Raw genomic sequence first — 25,349 nt, 5'->3', positions numbered from 1 at the left:
ATTGTCCCAATTAATTGGGCCAGGTGACCTGTTTCTGTATACATCCAGCATTCCCATGGTACCATGTTCAGAATCACAATCACCATCAGAATTTTTATTATTGGTATGTGTCGTGAAATTTGTTAACTTAGTAGCAGTAGTTCAATGTAATACATGATAATATAGAAAGAATAAATAAATTACAGTAAGTACATATAGATTAAAAACAGTGCAAAAAAGAGAAATATATAAAAAAAAAACGAGGCAATGATCATGGGTTCAATGTCCATTTAGGAATTGGATGGCAGAGGGGAATAAGCTGTTCCTGAATCGCTGAGTGTGTGTCTTTAGCCTTCTTTACCTCCTTCCCGATGTAACAGTGAGAAGAGAGCATGTCCTGGGTGATGGGCGTCCTTAATAATGGACGTCGCCTTTCTGAGGCATTGCTCCTTAAAGATGTCTTGGGTACCACAGGGGCTAGTACCGAAGATGAAGCTGACTAACTTTATAAATTTCTGTAGCTTTTTTTTTCAAATCTTTTTATTAATTTTAAGAAAAACATAAGTGAAATATGAGTACAAAACATTTGAGAGTACACAATTAATAGTTTAAATAAACAATCAGATATGTATTAATCAATATATAAAGTCTCCCAAACTCATAGTATTAATGTAAAGGAATTAAGAAAAAGAGAAAAAAGAGAAACCCCCCCCCAAAAAAACTAAGAAAACTTAAAAAAAAAACTAATAAAAAAAATAACCAACATGGGCAATTGCATAATGTTAAATACATACAGTAGTGCCGATGACTCCCAACCTCCATCCACACAATTCAGGATAGTAACAATAAGGTTCAGGATCAGACCATTTAATTCATATGAAAATGTTGAATAAATGGTCTCCAAGTTTCCTCAAATTTAACTGAAGAATCAAAAACCACACCTAATTTTTTCTAAACTCAAACAGGAAATAGTTAGAGAAAACCACTGAAATACAGTTGGAGGGTTAATTTCTTTCCAATTCAGTAAAGTAGATCTTCTAGCCATTAATGTAACAAATGCAATCATTCGTTGGGATGAAGCGGATAAACGCTTATTATCTATCATTGGTAGACCAAAAATTGCGGTAAAAGGATGTGGTTGGAAATTAATATTTAAAACTCTTGAAATAATATTAAAAATATCTTTCCAATAGTTTTGTAAACAAGGACAAGACCAAAACATATGAGTCAATGAAGCAACATCAGAATGACATCTATCACAGGTTGAATTAACATAAGAATAAAATCGAGCAAGTTTATCTTTAGACATATGAGCTCTGTGTACAACCTTAAATTGTATTAGAGCATGTTTAGCACAGATAGAGGATGAGTTTACCAATGATAAAAAATTTTCCCATTGCTCAGTAGATATAGGACAATGCAATTCTCCCTGCCATTCCTTCTTAATTTTTTCTGATACATCTGGCTGTACATTCATAATCATATTGTAAATGATAACTACTAAACCCTTTTGACAAGGATTGAGAGCTAAAATTCTTTCTGTAATGTCCAATGGACATTCTTTCGGAAAAGACTTTAATTCATTATACAGAAAATTTCTAACTTGCAAATATCTAAAAAAATGGGTTTTAGATAAATTATATTTATTAGATAGCTGTTCAAAGGACATAATGTTATCATCCAAAAACAGATCATGAAAACATGTTATACCTTTTGTTTTCCATAAGAGAAAAGCTTGATCTATAGATGATGGTCGGAAGAAGTAGTTAGATATTATAGGACAATTTCTGTAGCTTCTTTTGGTCCTGTGTAGCAACTCCCTCCCCCACACCCCGTACCAGACAATGACAGCCTCTCAGAATGTTCTCCGTGGTACATCTATAGAAGTTTGAGTGTTTTAGTTGACAAACCAAATCTCTTCAAGCTCCTAATGAAATATAGCCACTGTCTTGCCTTCTTTATAGCTGTATTAATATCCTGGGACCAGCTTAGATCCTCAATGATTTTGACACCCAGGAACCTGAAATTGCTCACTCTCTCCACTTCTGATCCCTCTCAGGATTTCTTTATGTTCCCTCATTTTACCTTTCCTGAAGTTCATAATCAGCTCTTTTGTCTTACTAACATTGAGTGCAAGGTTGTTGCTGCGACACCACTCTACTAGTTGGCCAATCTTGCTCCTGTACGCCCTCTCATCTTCATCTGAGATTTAATCTACAATGGTTGTATCATCAGCAAATTTATAGATAGTATTTGAGCTATACCTAGCCACACAGTCATGGGTATTTAGAGAGTAGAGCACTGGGCTAAGCACACACTCTTGAGGTGCATCAGTGTTGATCATCATCGAGGAGGAGATATTATCACCAACTCGCACAGATTGTGGTCTTCCAGTTAGGAAGCCAAGGATCCAATTGCAGAAGAGGGTACAGAGGCCCAGGTTCTATAATTTATCGATGAGGATTGTGGGAATGATGGTGTTAAATGCTGAGCTATAGTCAACAAACAGCATCGTGGTATCGGTGTTTATATTGTCCAGGTGATCAAAAGCTGTGTGAAGAGCCACTGAGATTGCATCTGGCAATAGGCAGATTGCAGAGGGCCCCGGCCCTTACTGAGGCCGTTCATTCTAGACATGACCAACCTTTCAAAGCATTTCATCACCATCTATATGAGTACTACTGGGCGATAGTCATTAAGACAGTTGGTTGTCACAGGTTTTCAGAGCCTTACCAGGTACTCCATCAGGGCCCGCCACCTTGCAAGGGTTAACCTTAAAGGTAGCCTAACATCAGCCACCGAGACAGAGATCACAGAGTCACCAGGTACAGTAGAGACCTTCAAAGCTGTAGTTATACTCTTCCTTTCATAGCGAGCATAGAAAGCATATCAGCTCATCTGGTAGTGAAACATGGCTGCCATTCATGCTGTTGGGTTTTGCTTTGTAGGAAGTAATGTCTTGCAAACCCTGCCAGCGTTGTCGTGTGACCAACATTGCCTCCAACCTCGCTCAGAATTGTCTCTTGGCTTTTGAAATAGCCCTCCGCAAGTCATACCTGGTTTTCTTGTGTAGACCCAGGTCATCACATTAAACATGTTTTAATAAGGTAGGTAACAACGGGTGCATAGTCATCCAGATTTGAAGATGAATCCCTGTTGTAGTTGTTGTGGTCAAGTTGCTGGACTGGCAGTCAGAGTCTGGAGCAGGGGTTCCCAACTTGCAGTTCACTGCTCCCTTGGTTAACAGTAAGGCTCAAGAGCATAAAAAAAGGTTAGGAACACTTGGATCCAAAGACATTTTGAAATCAGCTGGAATATAGTTAAGAAAATCCTGCACTTATTAAGTGTGGCACAGTGGTGCAAGCTGCCATCTCACAGCTCCTGTGATCCAAGTACAATCCTGACCTCATGGTGCTCTCTGAATGGAGTTTGCATGTTTTTCCAGCGATTTCCCCAGCTGTTCCAATTCCCTCCCACATCTGGCTGGTAGATTAACTGGCCACTGTGAATTTCTGCCAGTTTGTGGGCAAGTGATACGATCTGGGGGTAAAATGGGAATGTGGGGAGAATAAGATTAGTCTGAAAAGAAATGGATTCTTGAATATTGGCACAGACTCAGGGGGCTGAAGGGCTTGTTTCTGAGCTGTATCTCTCAATCGCTCTCAGCATCACTTGGTGACTGACAAGTGTCTGATTTGTAAGTACCTAATCTCATATATTCAGATCCAGCCTCCCCTTAAACGATGAGGACAACTCCCTGTGAGAGCAAGTTCCTCATTCCAATCAGCCTCCGGCTAAAGACATTTCTCCTGAATTATTTATAGATTAATTAATAGGACTGTTGAGTGATTAAAGGAAATATGCAGTATTAATTGTAAATTCAATCTTATTGTTAAGCAATAATAACAACAGTATTTTGGGGGTTAAAGGAACAAGTATTTTTTGAATGTAGTTTAACAATCTCTGACGACACTAAAATTTCCATTGTTTTCAAAGTCTGGCCCCACCTTGAAGTTCTTCCAGTGTTACAACCCTCAGACCACATTAGGCTTCACACATACAGCCAGTTTCTTCTCTCATCTGCAGACAGCCCCATGGTCCGTGGTCAAAAGGACTGGGATACTTCCTGTGCTGAGATGGGGGGAGGGTGAGGGTACGGATAGGGAGAGGAGGCAGACAGAATTCCATCATTCCTAGTGCAGAAACAATGAACAGTCTGCTGGAGCAGCTCAGTGGGAAGAAATGAATTGTTAACTGCATCAGGGTTTCAACCCAAAGTGTTGACAATTTCTTTCCGCTCACAGATGCTGCTCAACCCGCAAAGATCCTCGATTCTGCACCAGATTGGCCGTTGCTCCTGATTCCCGCATCTGCAGTTTCTTTGGTCTCCAGGTTGGAACAGAGCTGCTCCCTCACCCACTATATTCCAATCTCCCCTCTTCTCTTTCTACACATTCTCTGTCCTCACTCCATTCTGCTTCCTTTCACCCACCTCTCAAATTCCCCTTACCTTCTCTTCCTTCTTGCTTTCACCACTTTCCCATTCACTCTCTCTCCCTTTCTCCGCAATATCACACCACCACTCCGCCTCCTCTTTCTACTTAGCCCTCCCTCTTCCATCCCTTTTACCCTCTGTTATTTCTCTTTCATCCCTCTACCCCCTTTCTCTCCTCTCTCTTCCCACAATCCAAGGCACTCACTCATTCTCGGTGAACCTGTCTCATTGGTAGTGACCACCTCCTCTGCTGACTGGATGGATGCTTTGCACGATCCTGCACTGACAACAGCACGCCATTTTACACTCCTGCCATGCTTCTCTATCTCTCTGATCTCTCCTTCACTGTTATTTTGGAGCTCAATGTATCCGCACCTTATCTTCTGACTGCTCACGCCCCAGCAGACCAGCCTCAACACAAAGTTCAAGCAACAGTTCCAGATGGCGATTATGATACCTACATCTTATATCCTGTGTCATTTCTTGACTGTTAGCCTGCTTTATCACTGCTTTTGTTACTTAATCTCACCTACCCTTCATCCTAGTACTGATCATCACATATTAGTTGGCTCTTTCCCATCCACCTCTCCCCCCTTGTGTTCATTTCTGTCTCACTTCCAATGAAAGATCAACACTGCCTTTGTCTTCACTGGTGCTGCCTGATCTATCAAGATTTTCCCTGTTTTACTCACATCCATTCCATTGACTGATTCTCCAACTAGCCAAGGTGAGACTAGTTGAGGCCTCACCAGCTGAGTTCTCTAGCATCTTATTTTCTTGTATCTCCAAAAGCAGGGATAATACTGATAAGACTTTTCAGATGCTGAGGTTATAAAATAATTTTTAAAATGGGATGGAGCTTGTTAGGTGTGTTCAGGCAGGTTTCTTGACACAATATGTAGATAAGCCTACAAGAGGAGAGGCTGTACTTGCTCTGGAATTGGTAAGTGAACCTGGTCAGGTGTCAGATCTCTCAGTGGGAGAGCACTTTGGAGATAGTGATCACAATTCTAACTCCTTTACCATAGCATTGGAGGGGGATAGGAACAGACAAGTTGAGGAAAAGTTTAATTGGAGTAAGGGGAAATGTGAAGCTATCAGGCAGGAACTTGGAAGCATAATTTGGAAACAGATGTTCTCAGGGAAACGTACTGAAGAAATGTGGCAAATGTTCAGGGGATATTTGCGTGGGGTTCTGAGTAGGTATGTTCCAATGAGACATGGAAAGAATGGTAGGGTACAAGATCCGTGGTGTACAAAGGCTGTTGTAAATCTAGTCAAGAGGAAAAGAAGAGCTTACAAAAGGTTCAAAAAACTAGGTAATGATATGAATCTAGAAGATTATAAGGCTAGCAGGAAGGTGCTTAAGAATGGAAATAGGAGAGCCAGAAGGGGCCATGAGAAGGCCTTGGCGGACAGGATTAAGGAAAACCTGGAACCAAAGGAAACAGCTAAGGTACTTAATGAATACTTTGCTTCAGTATTCACTATGGAAAAGGATCTTGGCAATTGTAGGGATGACTTACAGCAGACTGAAAAGCTTGAGAATGTAGATATTAAGAAAGAGGATGTGCTGGATCTTTTGGAAAGCATCAAGTTGGATAAATCACTGGGACCGGACGGGATGTACCCCAGGCTACTGTGGGAAGCAAGGGAGGAGATTTCTGAGCCTCTGCCAATAATCTTTGCACCATCAGTGAGCACGGGAGAGGTTCTGGAGGATTGAAGGGTTGCAGATGTTGTTCCCTCATTCAAGAAAGGGAGTAGGGATAGACCAAGAAATTATAGGGCCATGAGTCTTACTTCAGTGGTTGGTAAGTTGATGGAGAAGATCCTGAGAGGCAGGATTTATAAACATTTGAAGAGGCATAATATGATTAGGAATAGTCAGCATGGCTTTGCCAAAGGCAGGTCATGCCTTATGAGCCTGATTGAATTTTTTGAGGATGTGACTAAACACATTGATAAAGGTAGAGCCGTAGATGTAGTGTATATGGATTTCAGCAAGGCACTTGACAAGGTACCCCATGCATGGCTTATTGAGAATGTAAGGAGGCATGGGATCCAAGGGGACATTGCTTTGTGGATCCAGAACTGGCTTGCCCACAGAAGGCCAAGTGTAGTTGTAGATGGGTCATATTCTGCATGGAGGTTGGTGACCAGTGGTGTACCTCAGGGATTTGTTATGGGACCCTTACTCTTTGTGATTTTTATAAATGACCTCGATGAGGAAGTGGAGGGATGGGTTAATAAGTTTGCTGATGACACAAAGGTTGGAGGTGTTGTGGATAGTGTGGATAGTGTGGAGGGCTGTCAGTGGTTACAACGGGGCATTGATAGGATGCAAAACTGGGCTGAGAAGTGGCAGATGGAGTTCAACCTAGGTAAGTGTGAGATTGTTCATTTTGGTAGGTCAAATATGATGCAGAATATAGTATTAATGGTAAGACTGTTGGCAGTGTGGATAATCAGAGGGATCTTGGGGTCTGAGTCCATAGGACACTCAAAGCTGCTGTGCAGGTTGACTCTGTGGTTAAGAAAGCATACGGTGTATTGGCCTTCGTTAATTGTGGGATTGAGTTTAGGTGCCGAGAGGTAATGTTGCAGCTACATAGGACCCTGGTCAGACCCCACTTGAAGTACTGTGCTCAATTCTGGTCGCCTCACTATAGGAAGGATGTGGAAACCATAGAAAGGGTGCAGAGGAGATTTAAAAGGATGTTGCCTGGATTGGGGTGCATGCCTTATGAGAATAGGTTGAATGAACTCGGCCTTTTCTCCTTGGAGCGACGGAGGATGAGAGATAACTTGATAGAGGTGTACAAGATAATGAGAGGCATTGATCGTGTGGATAGTCAGATGCTTTTCCCCAGGGCTGAAATGGCTAGCACGAGAGGGCATAGTTTTAAGGTGCTTGGAAGTAGGTACAGAGGAGATGTCAAGGGTATGTGTTTTTTTTTACACAGAGAGTGGTGAGTGCGTGGAATGGGCTGCCAGCAGTGGTGGTGGAGGCGGATATGATAGGGTCTTTTAAGAGACTCCTGGATGGCTACATGGAGCTTAGAAAAATAGAGGGCTATGGGTAACCCTAGGTAGTTCTAAGTTAGGGACATGTTCGGCACAACTTTTGTGGGCCTTAGGGCCTGCATTGTGCTGTAGGTTTTCTATGTTTCTCTGTTTTTATTTCTAAAATCTCATCTCAATACAATTTTCAATACATCTCCTTCCCTGACTTTGGGCATACGGCCCTCACCTTTAGCTGGCTTTGAGCCTTACTTCCCCAGGATGGGAATATTATTTGGTAAATGTTAGCTGTGTGCAGCGACGTCTTGGCAAGTGATAATACTCAAGAATCAAGCACAAGAATTCAGATGGATGCCTCCAGTGCAGTAAGGCAACGTCAGGTGAGATGGTTAACTGAAGGCCATTTTCAAGTGGTCAGTGAAATCCCAAGGGTTCATTCAAAGAAGAACAGTGAGATTCTGTTGGCCATGATATAGTGTGGAGCAGGTCAGAGAGGAAGTTAGGGTTAAGCTGTGACCACTGCCCTAAAGGACAATGAATAACTAAACCCACTGGATGCCTTGGGGTGGAAGCTGGGCTTCCAAGTCAGACCCAAACACAAACCATATATAACATCCACCTTGAAATCACTGAGCAAAACAAACATAGCAGGTTGTGGAAGAGCACGCTGAACTTCCACCACATGCGTTTAGTGCGAGTGAGTAGTGTCACATTGTCCTTGCAGGTGACAATCAGAATCAGGTTTATTATCACGGACGTCTTATGAAAGTTGTCATTTTCTGGCAGCAATACAGTGCAAGACATAAAACTTGCTATAGGTTACAAAAAAAACTGTGCAAAAGAGGAACAGTGAGGAAATACTGCAATTCCTAAAATGTTGCATGTGGTTCTTCACTCTTGTACTTCCTCCCCAACGAAGATGATGAGACCATATTTCAAGTATTATGTTCAGTTTTGGTCACTCTGCTATAGGAAAGATCCCATTAAACTGGAAAGAGTGCAGAGATTTAAAAGGATGCTACTATGACCCAATGGATTGAGTATGGAGAGATACTGAGCAGGTTGAGACATCTTTCACTAGAGTATTAGAGCATGATGAGTGATCAAACAGAGGTGTATAAAATCATAAAGGGCTTAGATAGGGTTAATGCACACCATCGTTTTCTATTCTTGGGGAATCTAGAACTACAGGGCAGAGGTTTAATGTAAGGGGGAAGAGGTTTAATAAGTTTCAAAGTTCAAAGTAAATTTTATTATCAAAGTTCATGTACATCACCATATACAACCCCGAGATTCATTTTCTTGTGTTACCAAGGTTTGTGTGCTATGGGTTTTGGATGGTGGAGTTTTTCTCACTCTTATGGTTTTTTATATTCTGTGTTTTTGCTGTTCTTCATTATTTTGTGTGGGGGTGGCGGGTCAATGTTCTTGTGGTGTTTTGTGAAGGAGCGGGGGGCAGGGTTGGGGGTTATCTTCCTGTTTTGCTTTTGTGAGATTTTGTGTGGGAAGAGGGAGCTCTGCGGGCTGATGTTCCTGATGTGCTTTGTGCGGAGGAGGGGAGGGTTCGGGAGACGATGTTCTTGATGCATTTTTGTTAGTTTTTTTTGTGTGGAGGGAAAGGGGATTTGGAGCCTGATACCCTTGTTGCATTTCGTTTGGGCGGTTGATGCTTGTGTTGAAATTCTTTTGTGCCAGGAAGGTACAAAATTGTGCTCTCCCTCAGCTGCAGAGGGAGTGTCCACTGAGTTGGTGTGGGTGGAAGTCAGAAATAGGAAGGGATCAATCACTGTGCTGGGAGTAGTCTATAGGCTCCCAAATAGCCCTCGGTATACCGAGGAGCAGATAAGCAGGCAGATTTTAGAATGGTGCCGGAAATACAAGGTTGTAGTTATGGGTGATTTCAACTTCCCTCATATTGACTGGCACCTCCTGACTGCAAGGGGGATAGATGGGGCTGAATTTGTCAGGTGTGTTCAAGAAGGATTCCTGACACAGTATATGGACCGGCTGATGAGAGGAAAGGCCGTACTGGATCCAGTTCTGGGTAATCAACCTGGTCAGGTGGCAGACATCTTGGTGGGGAAGCATTTTGGTGAGAGTGGCCACAACTCCCTTAGCTTCAGCATAGCTATGGAAAAGGATAAAAACAGACAAAATGGTAAAGTGTTTAACTGGGGAAGGCTAACAATGAAGGGATGAGGCAGGAACTAGTGAGAGTAAATTGGAAACAGATGTTCAAGGGTGAAAGCACAGAAGTAATGTGGAGCAAGTTTAGGGACCACTTGTTGTGAGTTCAGGATAGGTTTGTCCCACTGAGACAAGGAAAAATGGTAGGAAAAGGGATCCGTGGCTGTCGAAACACATGAGGCAACTCGTCAAGAGGAAGAAGGAAGCATATTATAGATATAAGAAGCAGGTGGGGCTCATAAGAAATATAGAGCAGCCAGGAAGGAGATTAAGAAAGGACTTAGGAGAAGGCCTTGGCTTGTAGGATTAAGGAGAATCCCAAGGCGTTCTATGCGTATATGAAGAACAGAAGGATGACAAGATTGAAGGTGGGGCCGCTAAAGGATAAAGAAGGCAACATGTGCCTGGAGGCAGAGGAGATTGGGGAGGTCCTAAATGAATACTTTGCTTCAGTATTCACAAGTGAAAAGGACCTTAATCAGGGTGAGATCGAAATAGAACAGGCCTGTGTGCTGGACAATGTGGAGATTAAGGAAGAAGAAGTGTTGGATCTTCTTAAAAACATCAAGATTGATAAGTTCCAAGGGCCGGATGTGATATAGCCCAGGTTGCTGTGGGAAGTGAGAGAAGAGATCTCTGGACCAATAGCTATGATCTTTGAATCCTCTTTGGCTGCAGGGGAGGTGCCAGAGGATGGGAGAATGGCAAATGTAGTTCCCTTGTTTAAAAAAGGTAATCCTGGGAACTATAGACTGGTGAGTCTTACGTTGGTAGTCTGCAAACTATTGGAAAGGATTCTTAAGGATAGGATCCGCATTTTGGAAGGACAAACCAGAAGACTGAGTACAGGGTTAATGATCGGTTACTTAAGAGTGTGGATGAACAAAGGGACCTTGGGGTTCAAATCCATACATCCCTTAAGGTTGCTGCACAGGTTGATAGGAAGGCCTATGGGATGCTTCCTTAATAGCCTTCTTTAATAAGGGGATTGAGTTCAAGAGTAGAGAGGTCATGTTGCAACTCTACAAATCTCTGGTGAGACCACATTTAGTATATTGTGTTCAGTTCTGGTCACCTCATTATAGGAAGGATGTGGAAGCTATGGAGAGGGTGCAGAGGAGATTTACCAGGATTTTGCCTGGATTGGAAAACAAGTCTTAAGAGGCAAGGTTAGCAGAGCTGGGACTTTTCTCTTTGGAGCGTAGAAGGATGAGTGGGGACTTGATAGAGGTCTACAAGATTATGAGAGGCATAGATAGGGTGGATAGCCAGCACCTGTTTCCCAGGGCACGAATAGCAAACACCAGAGGGCATATGTACAAAGTTAAGGGAGGGAAGTTTAGGGAGACATCAGGAGTAATTTTTTTTTTTAAACACAGAGGGTTGTGGGTGCCTGGAATGACTTGCCAGGGGTGGTAGTGGGGGCTAAAACATTAGGGGTATTTAAGAATCTCTTGGACAGGCACATGGATGAAAGAAAAATAGAGGGTTACAGGTAGTGTGGGTTAAGTACTTTTTTAAAGGAATATATGGGTCAGCACAACATCGAGGGCCGAAGGGCCTGTACTGTGCTGCAGTACTCTAGTGTCTAGGCGTGTTTCTTGTTTCTCTCTGATATGGCACCTATGGTTTTTCTTGGTTTTGTGGCTACCTGGAGAAGAAGAATCTCAGAGTTGTATACATACTTTGATCATAAATGAACCTTTGAACTTTGTACTCAACAAATCTATAACAGGATCACTGAAAGATCAAACAGAGCGCAGAGGACAACAAACCATGCAAATGCAACTAAATAGGGAGAACATGAGATGAAGAGTTCTTGAAAGTGAGTTTGTTGGTTGTGGGAACACTTAAAAGATGGGGCAAGTGAAGTTGAATGTAGTTATCCCCTTTAGTTCAAGAGCCTGATGGTTGAGGGGTAGAAACTCTTCATGAACCTGGTGGTGTGAGTCCTGAGGCTCTTTTGCCTTTGACCTGATGGCAGCAGCAAGAGGAGAGCATGACCTGGGTGGTGAGGAACCCTGATGATGAATGCTGCTTTCCTCCGACAAACTTTCATGTCGATGTGCTCAGTGGTGGTGAGGGCTTATCCCATGATGTACTGGGCTGAATCTAGCACTTTTTGTAGGATTTTCCATTTTAAAAGCATTGTGATGCAGCCAGTTAGATACGCTCCACTACACATCTATTCGAGTTTGTCAAAGTTTTAGATGAATCTTCGCAAACTCCTAAGGAAGTACAGACACTGCCATGCTTTCTTTGCAATTCCACTTACATGCTGGGCCCAGAACAGGTCCTCTGAAATAGTAACACCAAGGAATTTAAAGTTGCTAACCCTCTCTATCTCTGATCGCTTGATGAGGGCTCATTTATGGACATCTGGCTTCCCTCTCCCAATGTCCATTATCAGTCACTTTGTCTTGCTGACATTGACTGAGAGGTTCTTGTTGTGGCATTACTCAGCCAGATCTTCAATCTCTCCCCTATATGCTGATTCTGCACCACCTTTCAGCAAACTTGAATATGGCATTGGAGCTGTGCTTAGGCAAGCAGTCAGAAGTGGAAAGCAAGTAGAGCAGGGGCTAAGCACACAGCCCTGTGGTGCACCTGTGCTGATGGAGGAGATGCTGTTGCCAATCCAAACAGACTGGGGTATACAAGGGAGGAAATCCACGATCCAATTGCACATGGAGGTATTGAGGTCAAGGTTTCTGAGTGGTTCACTGGGCCATTGAAAGTTAGCCAGATTGATGGAACTGGGGTCACATGTTGGCTAGCTTGGATACAGATGGCAGATCTCCTTATCTACCACACATCCACTAATTAGATGGATTTTGTTTTACAAAATTTCAGTAGCTCGCCTTTTCATTTAAATTTATTGAAGTATTTGAATTTGACTTTAAATTCCCCACTGTCGTTAAGGGGTTCAAAGTTAGATTTTGGATCAATAATCCAGTAATTTAATCACTAACCTACTGAATCATAAAATAGTTATTTAGTGGGATTTAGGACACAAATGAAAGAAGTCTAATTTATATCTGGGTTTAAATAATAGGTTATTGAGCTGGAAATGTAGTTTTGGGTTATAGGGTCAAACCGCAGGGCAACAGGCCCTTTGCCCCTCCATGTCTGCACTGCCCATCAACCACCCATTTTACAATAATCCCATTTTATTCTACCCCCAGATTTCCACTAGACCATAAAACAGAGGAGCAGAATTAGGCCATTTGGCCCATTGAGTCTGCTCCGCCATTTCATCATGGCTGATCCAATTTTCATCTCAGCCCCGGTCTGTTGCCTTCTCCCCATATCCCTTCTTGCTCCAACCAGTCATGAATCTATCAACCACTGCCTTAAATATACATAAAGATTTGGCCTCCACAGCTGCCTGTGGCAAAGAATTCCACAGATTCACACTCATTGGCTAAAGGAATTCCTCCACATCTCCATTCTAAAAGGAAGCTCCTCTATTTTGAGGCTGTGTCCTCTGGTCTTAGACCCTCCCACCATTGGAAACATCCTCTCCACACCCACTCTATCAAGGCCTTTCACCATTCAATAGGTTTCAATTTGGTCATCCCTGATTCTTCTGCATTCTAGTGAATACAGGCCCAAAGCCATCAAAACGCTCTTCATATGACAAGCCATTCAATCCTGGAATCATTTTCGTGAACCTCCTTTAACTCTCTCCTGTTTCAGCACATCCTTTCTAAGATAAGCAGCCCAAAACTGCTCACAGTATTCCAAGGGAGGCCTCACCAGTGCCTCATAAAGTCTTAACATTACATCCTTGATTTTATATTATAGACCTCTTGAAATGAATACTAATATCACATTTGCCTTCCTCACCACACACTCAATTTGCAAATTTGCATTCAGGAAATCTTACACAATGACTCCCAAGTCCCTTTGCACCTCAGTTGTTTCGTATTTCCTCTTCATTTAGAAAACAGTCAACCCTTTAATTTCTTCTACCAAAATGCATGACCATACACTTTTCAACACTGTATTCAATCTGCCACTTCTTTGGCTATTCTCTTCATATCTCTAAGTCTTCCTGTAGCCTCTCTACTTCCTCAAATATACCTGCCCCTCCACCTATCTGCTATCATCAGCTCACTTTGCAACAAAGCCATCAATTCCACCATCCAAACCGTTGACGTATAACGTAAAAAAGAAGTGGTCCCAACACAAACCGCTGTGGAATGCCACTAGCAGCCAAACAGAAGAGGCTCCCTTTATTCCCACTTATTACCTTCTGCCAATCAGTCATTGCTTTATCCATGTTAGTGTCTTTCCTTAATACCATGGACTTGTAGCTTGTTAAGCAGCCTCATGCGTGGAACCTTGATAAAGCCCTTCTGAAAATCCAAGTATTGTACATAATATCAACTGATTCTCTTTTGTCTAACCCACTTGCTATTTCTTCGAAGAATTCCAATATTTTCCCTTGAGGAAACCATGCTGACTATGGCCTATTTTATCCTGTACCTCCAAGTACCCTGAGACCTCATCCTTAATAATAGACTCCAACATCTTCCCCGCCACTGAGGTCAGACTAATCCCCCTAGTGGCCTCAACCACAAGTTGCTCTAAAAAGCCATCTTGTAGGCACTCTAGAAATTCCCCCTCCTGGAATCGAGCACCAACCTGATTTTCCCAATCTACCTGCATATTGAAGTCCCCCATGACTATTGTAACATTGCCCTTTTGGCAAGCATTTTCTATCTTCCATGGTAATTTGTAGGCCAAATTGTTACTACTGTTTGGGGGTCGGTATACACCTCCCATCAAGGTCTTTTTACCCTTGCAGTTCCTTAGCTCAATCCACAATTCACCTTCTCTCCCTATGTCACCTCTTTCTGATAATCTGGTTTCATTTTTTAACCAACAGAGCATCACCTCCCCCTTTGCCTTCCTGCCTGTCCTTTTGATATAATGTGTATCCTTGGACATTAAGCTCTCGGCTTTAATCTTCTTTCAGCCATGATTCAGTGATGCCTACAACATTCCTGCCACCCTGCAACTGGGCTACAAGTTCATCTGCCTTATTCCATATAATGCGCTTTCAAATATGACACCTTCAGTCCTGTATTCACCCTTTTCGATTTTGTCTGCCTTTTAAATTGCAAGTCATCCTGTTGACTGCAATTTTGCCCCATCAATAGCCTCTCTTCACTGTTCATGGCTTCTGTTTGTAAGCCAGCTACCTTCTCTTCAGCACTATCATCCATTTTCCCACAATACTTGCATTGAAATATATGCATCTCAGGACATTAGTCACACCCCACTCAACCTTTTGATTCCTAACATTGGCTGAGGTCTTACCAACTTTGTGGTGGCGTGTTGGGGAGGAAGCATTAAGAAGAGGGACGCCTCACGTCTTAATAAGCTGGTAAGGAAGGCGGGCTCTATCGTGGGCAAAGTACTGGAGAGTTTAACATCGGTAGCTGAGCGAAGGGCGCTGAGTAGGCTAAGGTCAATTATGGATAACTCTGAACATCCTCTACATAGCACCATCCAGAGACAGAGAAGCAGTTTCAGCAACAGGTTACTATCGATGCAATGCTCCTCAGACAGGATGAAGAGGTCAATACTCCCCAATGCCATTAGGCTTTACAATTCTATCGCCAGGACTTAAGAACTTTTTAAAAGCTATTATTAATGCTTTTTGAGATAGTGATTTAGATGCATATCATATTTTTTACTGAGTTAAGTATTGTATGTAATTAGTTTTGCTACAACAAGTGTATGGGACATTGGAAAAAAGTTGAATTTCCCCATGGGGATGAATAAAGTATCTATCTATCTATCTATCTATCTAACATCTGCCTCCACAACCTCTCCACTAACTATTCTAACATTCTAGTTCCTATTCCCCTGCAACTCTGGTTAAAATCCCACTGTGCAGCATTAACAAACCTTCCCACTAGGGTATTAGTCCCCCTCCAGTTCAGGTGCCAACCATTCCTTCTGTACAGGTCCTACCTTCCCTCAGAGAGAGACCAAAGATCTAAAAATCTTATGCTCTCCCCCCTACACCAACTCCTTAGTCACATATTAAACCATATAATCTTCCTAGCTCTGGGCTCACTAGCCCAGGCACAGATAGCAATCCCGAGATCACAACTCTGGATGTCCTGCCCTTTAACTTAGCACCTAACTCCCTGAACTCCTTATGCAGAGCCTCTTCACTCGTCCTACCCATATCATTAGTACCTACATGGACCATGAGTTCTAGGTGTTCCAATCCCATTTAAGAATGCTAAGGACTCGATCTGAGATATCCTGGACCTTGACACCCAAGAGACCACGTACCATCCAGGAAGCTCATCCTCACCTACAAAACCTCCTGCCATTCCCCTAACTAACAAATCCCCTACCTTCCGAGTCACGGAGGCAGTATCAGTGCCAGAGACCCAACCACCGAATTTCCTCTGTTAGGTCAACACCCCCAAAAGTATCCAGAGTGACATACCTGTTGTTGAGGGGATGGCCACAGGGGTACTCAGCACTGACTCCTCAACCACTTTCCCCTTTCAGATTGTCACCCAGTTTCCTGTGTCCTGTACCTTGGGTGTAACTACCTCTCTATGTGTCCTATCTATCACTCCATCAGCATCCACACTCCTACACAGAAGGGGCAAGTTACATTAGCCAAATAACTTACCAACCCCCAAGCCTAGGTCAAAAATGCAAACTCCAGAAAAAACACAATAGAGGTCAGAGTTGAACGTGGGTATGTGGAGATGTGAAGTTCTGCCTCTACACCACTTCCCTCCTGACTAAAGCTGCTTGACCTCTGGAACATCTCCAGCAGTTTCTTGCTGTTACATTGACTTCCATAACACTCTTGACCTCAGGATTTTCCAGTGACTTGTTTTTGAAAAGTTGCTACTGGTGTTGTGTTGAAAATTGTGACATTTGAATGGGGCACACCAAGTCCCCCAATAGCAGTGATATAATGAGTATGTAGTCAGTTTTTAGTGGGAAGAACACTGGGCTGAAATAAATGAGGAGGAGGAATTCTCTTCCTAATTAACTTAGGTAGCACAATGTAAACTTTTTGCTCTGATGAATATGCCCTTTCATGGAAAAGCAGAATGACTAAGTGATCTCAACAGCACAATATGTTGTATTGTGATATCTACTCAGTCAGCAAGTCATAATTTACATGGAACTGTTTCATTTCCTCAGGCACAAAACAGATGTTTTGCTTCAAGCCATGTTCTGCAGAAAACCCTCAGGCTGAAAACCAAGGGTTACCTTTTCTGCCAACAATTGACAGGCGCTTCAACTGGCCAATTGCAATGGTTAGTATAGATATGACTATAAGAAGAGCACAAATGAATTTTGGCTTAACAGTTTTACAAAAAGATCTTCTTTGTTCTGACATCTCTACAGCTGACTGCTGCAAATCTAGTTATCCTGGAGATGAATACTTTCTCATTTTTGGATGGTATTCAGTGACCCATGAACATTGGTTAGTTGAGCAAAACCAGATAACCCAGAATCCTACAACACAGAATGAGGCCATTCATCCCATTCTAACTATGCTGGCTCTTTGAGAAGGCTTGCTCGGTAGTTCCACTACACTGCACTTTCCCCATATTTTAACAACAGTTCTTTTCCAAACACTTATCCAATGGACTTTTCAAAGTGAAGATTCATTAAATTTCACTGGCCTTACAAACAGTTCATTCTGCATACAATGCAATGAGCCAATACTCAGGCACTTCCCCCACCCCACCCCCAATAATTTTGCTGGTTGTCTTAAACCTGTCCCCACTGGCTAGTGACATTCTAGCCACAGTCATACTTTGCCCTTACCACATTTAACAAATTCTTTGTTAATTTTGAAACTTTAATTCTTCCTTAACCTGTGTTCCTATTGAGTCATCCCATTTTTCCCAGTCTCTTCACATTAAGTACCCTTGATATTTGGTATCAATTATGTACAGTACCTTTGAGCAAGGACTTCAGCATCCTTCTAAGTACACAGCCCTGAATAGGCAGATCTAACCAATGACTTACAAGCTTTAGCGAGATGTCCTCTTGCTATATTTGTGAAGATCAAGGATTCTAGCTTTATTTTTTAAAGCAATTCCATCAGTATACTGATACGGGGGATGAACTTGTTGCATTCCCAGAGATGCCCATGTAAACCTGTAACAAATACCAGGCAGTGGATGCTAGTCATCAGATGTCATACCTTAGCCATGAGCTTTGCTATTCCTCGTCCTCTGTAGGCATCAGGGACCTCAGTATGCTGCAGGTCAATGGTTTTCTTTCCCACATACTCATACAAAAGCACTGCCCGCTCGTGTGAATCTGGCAAAAAACAACATTGGAAATGGTCACTATTGTAAGAAGATGGATGCCAATTAGAGTCCAGAGTTAAAGCAGTTCAATTAACTTTGTTTTTTCCTGTTACTAATCCACCAACTCCAAATACTCTAAGGTGAAAAGAACTAGTTCCTTTGGTATTAAACAGGCCCAGTTTCGTTTTGTAACACCAGAAACTACATGAAAGAAAACACAAGCGCTAGAGTAGACTTATCTTCTTTTTAGTTCGGCGATCGCATGTGACGTGGTAGCATAACGACATATGCCATTCATATACTTCTACATATAACCCATAATGAATTATATAAAAAATACTTATATAATTGTAGGGTTCTCAGTAATATTAACTGTTAACTGCTAATCATAAAATGGCTTCTCTGAAGTGTTATAATGAAATGGCTTCTCTGTAATGTTAACTATGAGGTAATGTTCTCTGTAGCCGAAATGTTAGCACTACTGATAACGGGGGAACTAACCAATGAGAGTCTTGTTATTCTATCTGGATGTGTGGGAACTGGGTTTGATGCGCGGGAAGTTCGGCAAGGAGAAGCGAAGAGGGAGGACATGTGGGAAGCGCTCTGGTCGACCACTGTGGTTGGTCCCAGTCCAAGGGTTGTGGAGTTTGGAGGAAATCGAATGGTGGACTGGGGATATTGTGTGGGCTCCAACATGTGCACAAACTGTATAATCTCTGTTCTTGGTGCCTTTTTATTTTATATTTTTGTTTCTCTACTAACCCCATAGTCAAAGTAAAATGTATAAAGTGTAATTGTTTAAACGTACATTGTGTACCAACTGATATTTTGCGTTGTGGGTTTGTGCCAGGGTGCATACACAGCATCTACGCAAACGTGAGACACAGATTGGTAGGCAGATGGTGGTCTCCCCGAGATGAATGTGGGTTGATAGAGCTGAGTTTTACATAATCAAACAATATATTTACAATATTACTCAAATATTACTGAAATAATGAATATACTACAAACCACCCTATTTAGCTATAAACTCTAACTCAATATAGAATGCATCTCAACTCTAAGCTGTAAGTACTGCTCTGTAGTCTGTGTGTGTGTTGCTCCGAAATGGAGTGGAGTTCTAGGTCGGCATGGTATTGGCAAGGTCAATGCAAATAGCATGAGGCTACTTACTCTTTGCTCTGACTTTACCATAACCAGCACCATCTTCCAGCAGAAGGCAAAATACAAGACCTCATGGATGCTCCCTCACTCTAAACATCGGCACATGATCGACTTCATCATTGTGAGACGTAATGGCATCAAGGATGTTCTCACCACCCGTGCCATGAGAGGTGCAGAGTGCTGGACTGACCATCGTATGATTGTGGCCCAGCTCCATATGGAAGTGCGTCGTCCCTGAGGCTGCAAAAACCCAATAAAAAGTGGCTAAATTGCAACCGCCTGAGAAACACAGAAGCAAGAAGTGAGTTTCGACGCATCCTAGCTGAGAAACTAAGGGAGTTAGAACCTTGTCTGAGTTCAGAAAATACCATGGAACAACAGTGGACCTATATCAGCTCTGCGCTCTATGAGGCAGCAGCCCAATCCATCGGCCATAAGAGCAGGAACCACCCAGACTGGTTTGGCGATAACTCAGATACCATCCACAACTTGCTTAAGGACATGCACAAAGCACACTGGGAAACTTTAGATAACCCTTCATCCATCAGCATCAGGCAGCATTGGCAGGCAGCTCGGAGGAAAGTGCAAAAGGCAATACGGGCCATACAAAATGAGTGGCGGACTGAAAAAACAGCAGATGGTCAAACACTTCTGAAGAATCGGAATACCATTCTGCTGAGGTGGGCTGAGCATTTTAACACCCGGCTTAATCAGGATTCTGATGCAGACTCCACCATCCTGGACAAACTGCCTGAACTTCCTCCTATCCACGACCTCAGTCTACCACCAACCTTCCAGGAGGTTCTATCAGCTGTCCATTCCCTTAAGAACAACAAGTCCCCTGGCACTGACAATATCCCTGCCAAGTTACTGAAGAATGGAGGGTACATGTGTATGCACACCCTCTACCAGTACATCACCAAGGCCTGGACTGACGAGAACATCCCACAGCAATGGAGAAATGCAAACATCGTTGTCATTTATAAGAACAAGGGTGACAAGGCCATCTGTGGCAATAGTAGGGGCATATCACTCCTTTCTGTTGCTGGAAATGAAGGTGTTGGCTTGAAGCTTTCTTTGGAGACCTGGAACATATCAGCAGATCAAGCAGCTTGCCATCTACTGTTCGGGATGCCAACAGGCCCAGAAGATGCTAAAAGCAGCACCTCACCATTCCTGGGAATGGCCTGCGTAGCTCTGGCAGAGGATTAAGGTCCTGGCTAAGGTGATGCTTCAGAGGCTCATCAGCAACATCACCGAGTCAATGCTGCCTGAATCGCAGTGTGGATTTAGGAAGAACAGGAGCACGATCGACATAATCTCAACAGCCCGGCAGCTTCAGGAAAAGTGCCAGGAGAACATCTGGACCTGTTTATGGCCTTTGTCGACCTCTCCAAAGCATTCGACACTGTGCAAAGAGAGCTCTTATGGGATGTCCTCCTCAGGTTTGGCTGTCCCAATAAATTTGTTAACATCCTCCGCCAGCTCCACAAATGGATGACTGCTCAGGTGACCATAGGAGGACAATGTGGTGGGGCAGGGATGTGTGCTAGCGCCAGTGCTCTTTAACATCTTCCTCCTGTGTGTTACCAAGCTTCTCCACAACGAGATTGAGGACAGCAGCGGTGTGGCAGTGGACGTCAGATTAGATGGCAACCTCTTTAACATCAGGAGGCTCCACGCAACCACCAAACTCTGTAGAGAACAGGTCCTGGAGCTGCAGTATGCAGATCACTGTGCTCTTGTGACCCATACTCCTGAGGATCTTCAGACTGTACGTGGAACTACGATGCTGTGGCCATTACTGAAACTTGGTTGGAGGAAGGGCAGGATTGGCTGATGCAGGTACCGGAGTTTAGGTGTTTTAAAAGGAATAGGATGGGAGGTAGAAGGGGGGGGGGGTAGCATAACTGGTCAGGGATAGTATCACGGCTATAGAAAGGGAGGATGCTGCAGAGGGAGTGTCCACTGAGTCAGTGTGGGTGGAAGTCAGAAATAGGAATCACTGTGCTGGGAGTAGTCTATAGGTCCCCAAATAGCCCTCGGGACACCGAGGAGCAGATAAGCAGGCAGATTTTAGAATGGTGCCGGAAATACAGGGTAGTAGTTATGGGTGATTTCAACTTCCCTCATATTGACTGGCACCTCCTGACTGCAAGGGGGATAGATGGGGCTGAATTTGTCAGGTGTGTTCAAGAAGGATTCCTGACACAGTACGTGGACCGGCTGACGAGAAGAAAGGCCGTACTGGATCCAGTTCTGGGTAATCAACCTGGTCAGGTGGCAGACATCTTGATGGGGAAGCATTTTGGTGAGAGTGGCCACAACTCCCTTAGCTTCAGCATAGCTATGGAAAGGGATAAAATGGGAAAGTGCTTAACTGGGGAAGGACTAACAATGAAGGGATGAGGCAGGAACTAGCGTGAGTAAATTGGAAACAGATGTTCAAGGGTGAAAGCACAGAAGTAATGTGGAGCAAATTTAAGGAACATTTGTGCTGGGTTCAGGATAGGTTTGTCCCACTGAGACAAGGAAAAAATGGTAGGAAAAGGGAACTGTGGCTGACGAAACGTGAGGCAACTCGTCAAGAGGAAGAAGGAAGCATATGTTAGATATAAGAAACAGGAAGCAGGAGGGGCTCATGAGAAATATAGGGTAGCCAGGAAGGAGCTTAAGAAAGGACTTAGGAGAGCTCGATGGGGGCATGAGAAGGCCTTGGCTTGTAGGATTAAGGAGAACCCCAAGGCGTTCTATGCGTATGTGAAGAACAGAAGGATGACAAGATTGAAGGTGGGGCCGCTAAAGGATAAAGAAGGCAACATGTGCTTGGAGGCAGAGGAGGTTAGGGAGGTCCTAAATGAATACTTTGCTTCAGTATTCACAAGTGAAAAGGACCTTAATCAGGGTGAGGTTGAAATAGAACAGGCCTGTGTGCTGGACAATGTGGAGATTAAGGAAGAAGAAGTGTTGGATCTTCTTAAAAACATCAAGATTGATAAGTTCCAAGGGCCGGATGTGATATAGCCCAGGTTGCTGTGGGAAGTGAGAGAAGAGATCTCTGGAGCAATAGCTATGATCTTTGAATCCTCTTTGGCTGCAGGGGAGGTGCCAGAGGATGGGAGAATGGCAAATGTAGTTCCCTTGCTTAAAAAAGGTAATAGGGAGAATCCTGGGAACTATAGACTGGTGAGTCTTACGTTGGTAGTCTGCAAACTATTGGAAAGGATTCTTAAGGATAGGATCTATGAGCATTTGGAGAAGTACAGTCTACTCAAGGATTGTCAACATGGCTTTGTGAAGGGAAGATCATGCCTCACGAGCCTAATTGAGTTTTTTGAAGTGGTAACAAAAGAAATTGATGGGGGTAGGGCAGTAGATGTGGTCTACATGGATTTTAGCAAGGCATTTGACAAGGTCCCTCACAAGAGACACATCAAGAAAGTCATGAGGCAGGGGATCAGTGGAACCTTGGCTGTTTGGATAAAAAATTGGCTTACAGAAAGAAAGTAGAGGGTAGTAGTGGAAGGAAAGTATTCTGCCTGGAGGTCGGTGACTAGTGGAGTGCCACAAGGATCTGTCCTGGGACCCCTGCTCTTTGTGATTTTCATATATGACCTGGATGAAGAGGCGGAAGGATGGGTAAGTAAGTTTGCAGATGACATGAAGATTGGAGGAGTTGTGGATAGAGCTGTAGGTTGTCAAAGGTTACAAGAAGATATAGACAGGAGGCAGAGTTGGGCAGAAAACTGGCAGATGGAGTTCAATCCGGATAAGTGTGAGGTGATGCATTTTGGAAGGACAAACCAGAAGGCTGAGTACAGGGTATATGGTTGGTTACTTAGGAGTGTGGATGAACAGAGGAACCTTGGGGTTCAAATCCATACATCCCTCAAGGTCGCTGCACAGGTTGATAGGATAGTTAAGAAGGCCTATGGGATGCTAGGCTTCTGTGATTGAGTTCAAGAGTAGAGAGGTCATGTTGCAACTCTACAAATCTCTGGTGAGACCACACAGAGTATTATGTTCAGTTCTGGTCACCTCATTATAGGAAGGATGTGGAAGCTATGGGGAGGGTGCAGAGGAGATTTACCAGGCTATTGCCTGGATTGGAAAACAAGTCTTATGAGGCAAGGTTAGCAGAGCTGGGACTTTTCTCTTTGGAGCGTAGAAGGATGAGAAAGGATTTGATAGAGGTCTACAAGATTATGAGAGGCATAGACAGGGTGGATAGCCAGTACCTGTTTCCCAGGGCACGAATAGCAAACACCAGAGGGCATATGTACAAAGTTAAGGGAAGGAAGTTTAGGGGAGACATCAGGGGTAAGTTTTTTTTTTACACAGAGGGTTGTGGGTGCCTGGAATGACTTGCCAGGGATGGTGGTGGAGGTTAAAATATTAGGGGTATTTAAGAACCCTAATGAAAGAAAGATAGAGGGTTACGGGTTGTATGGGCTTAGTACTTTTTTTTTAAAGGAATATATGGGTCAGGACAACATCGAGGGCTGAGGGGCCTGTACTGTGCTGTAGTACTCTAGTATACTGTCCTTGCTGTGGTGGTGAGAGCGTACAGCAGGATTGGCTAACTGTCAATACCACCAAGACAGAAGTGGTTTGCCAATGGGGTACTAGTGTCCCACCCACCCTACCTGCCTTCACTGTTGGTGATGAAAAGCTGTCAGTGGTGCCATCTTTCAAATATCTGGGGAGCATTCTCTCTGAGGATAGCGGCATTGACAACGACATCCAGAGCCGCATTAAACAGGCATCAGCTGCCTTTGGGAGACTTCGGCGTAGACTCTTTCAGAACAGGAGCCTTTGTCGCTCCACAAAGGTCACCGTATACCAAGCGGTCTGTGTCACTACCCTCCTTTATGGCTGTGAAGCTTCGGTAACCTACAGCCGTCACATCAAGTCCTTGGAGCGCTTCCACATAAGCTGCCTTCAGCACATCCTGGGAATTACTTCGCGTGAGCGGGTTCCTCACATTGAAATACTTGTAAAGACCAACTGCAGAAGTATTGAGGCCATGATCACCCAGCGTCAGCTGCAGTGGCTGGGGCACGTGATAAGGATGCCCCCATGTCGGCTACCCCGCAGAGTGTTATACGGCCAGCTACATCACAGTCAACACTCAGCTGGAGGGCTGAAGAAGCGCTATAAGGATCAGATGAAGAACGCTTTAAGGAAGTACAAGATCAGACCTGAGGACCTGGAGGATGTCGCTGCTGACCGTAACACTTGGCGACAGCTGTGTAGGGACGGGGTTCGTATTCTGGAGATGGAAAGAACAACCAGAAGACAGCAGAAGGGAGCCAGGAGAAATGCAGCCATGGTTGCCATCACTACCACATATACAGGTCCCACCTGCAACAGAGCTTGTGGGTCCAGGATAGGACTGTATAGTCATCAAAGATCTCACCGTTAAAAGAGTGGACATTGTCAGCGGATTTCGATGGACAACTGAAGAAGTGTGTGTGTGTGTGTGTGTGTGTGTGTGTGTGTGTGTGTGTGTGTGTGTGTGTGTGTGTGTGTGTGTGTGTGTGTGTGTGTGTGTGTGTGTGTGTGTGTGTGTGTGTGTGTGTGTGTGTGTGTGTGTAATGCCCTGGTTAAGATTTCTATTGCTCTACTGTAAGGTACTTTACTTTAGCGCTTTTTTTGTAGAAGCAGTGTGTCCTGCTTGTAGAGTGTTTTGGTTTTGGCCAAAAATAAGCCACGTTGTTCAATTTAAGAATGTTGTGTCAGTCAGTCAGGATGGTGAGATGGAAAGAAGGTTCTAGAGAGAGATTTCTGACAGAAAGTGATTGGGTTTGTGGCCTCCTGGCAGAAGACGCAGAGAGGAGAGGACCAGGGAAGACAGATCCCATCTGAGGGGAAGGCTGAATGCAAGGAGTGCTTCGCAAGATGAAGGTGTCCAAGAAGGAAGTTCTACCTGTGATTGGTACTGAGAATTCAGTGCTATGAGTGAAGTGGTACACCTGACCACTACAGACGTGACATGAGCTCCAACACACACACACACACACACACACACACACACACACACACACACACACACACACACACACACACACACACACACACACACACACACACACACACACACACACAGTGCAATACAAGTACTATATAGACATCCACAGCATAGTAAAATTTAAATTGTCCCATTCAAGCCCGAAGAT

General features: G+C 43.6%; 1 protein-coding gene across 1 annotated transcript in view; it reads right to left on the bottom strand.

Moving 5' to 3' along the window:
- natd1 (protein NATD1) overlaps nucleotides 1-25,349 on the bottom strand; it is a 45,456-nt gene that overhangs the window by 5,173 nt on the left and 14,934 nt on the right. Inside the window, exon 2 of the mRNA XM_073060954.1 lies at nucleotides 17,898-18,016. Within this exon, the coding sequence (XP_072917055.1) occupies nucleotides 17,898-18,016 (119 nt within the window). The remainder of the gene's footprint in view (nucleotides 1-17,897; nucleotides 18,017-25,349) is intronic.

Source organism: Hemitrygon akajei, chromosome 11 (genome assembly GCF_048418815.1).
Source record: "Hemitrygon akajei chromosome 11, sHemAka1.3, whole genome shotgun sequence".
Lineage (NCBI taxonomy): Eukaryota > Metazoa > Chordata > Chondrichthyes > Myliobatiformes > Dasyatidae > Hemitrygon > Hemitrygon akajei.
Note: the sequence above shows the minus strand (reverse complement) of the source record. Positions and strands in the feature narration are given on the sequence as shown.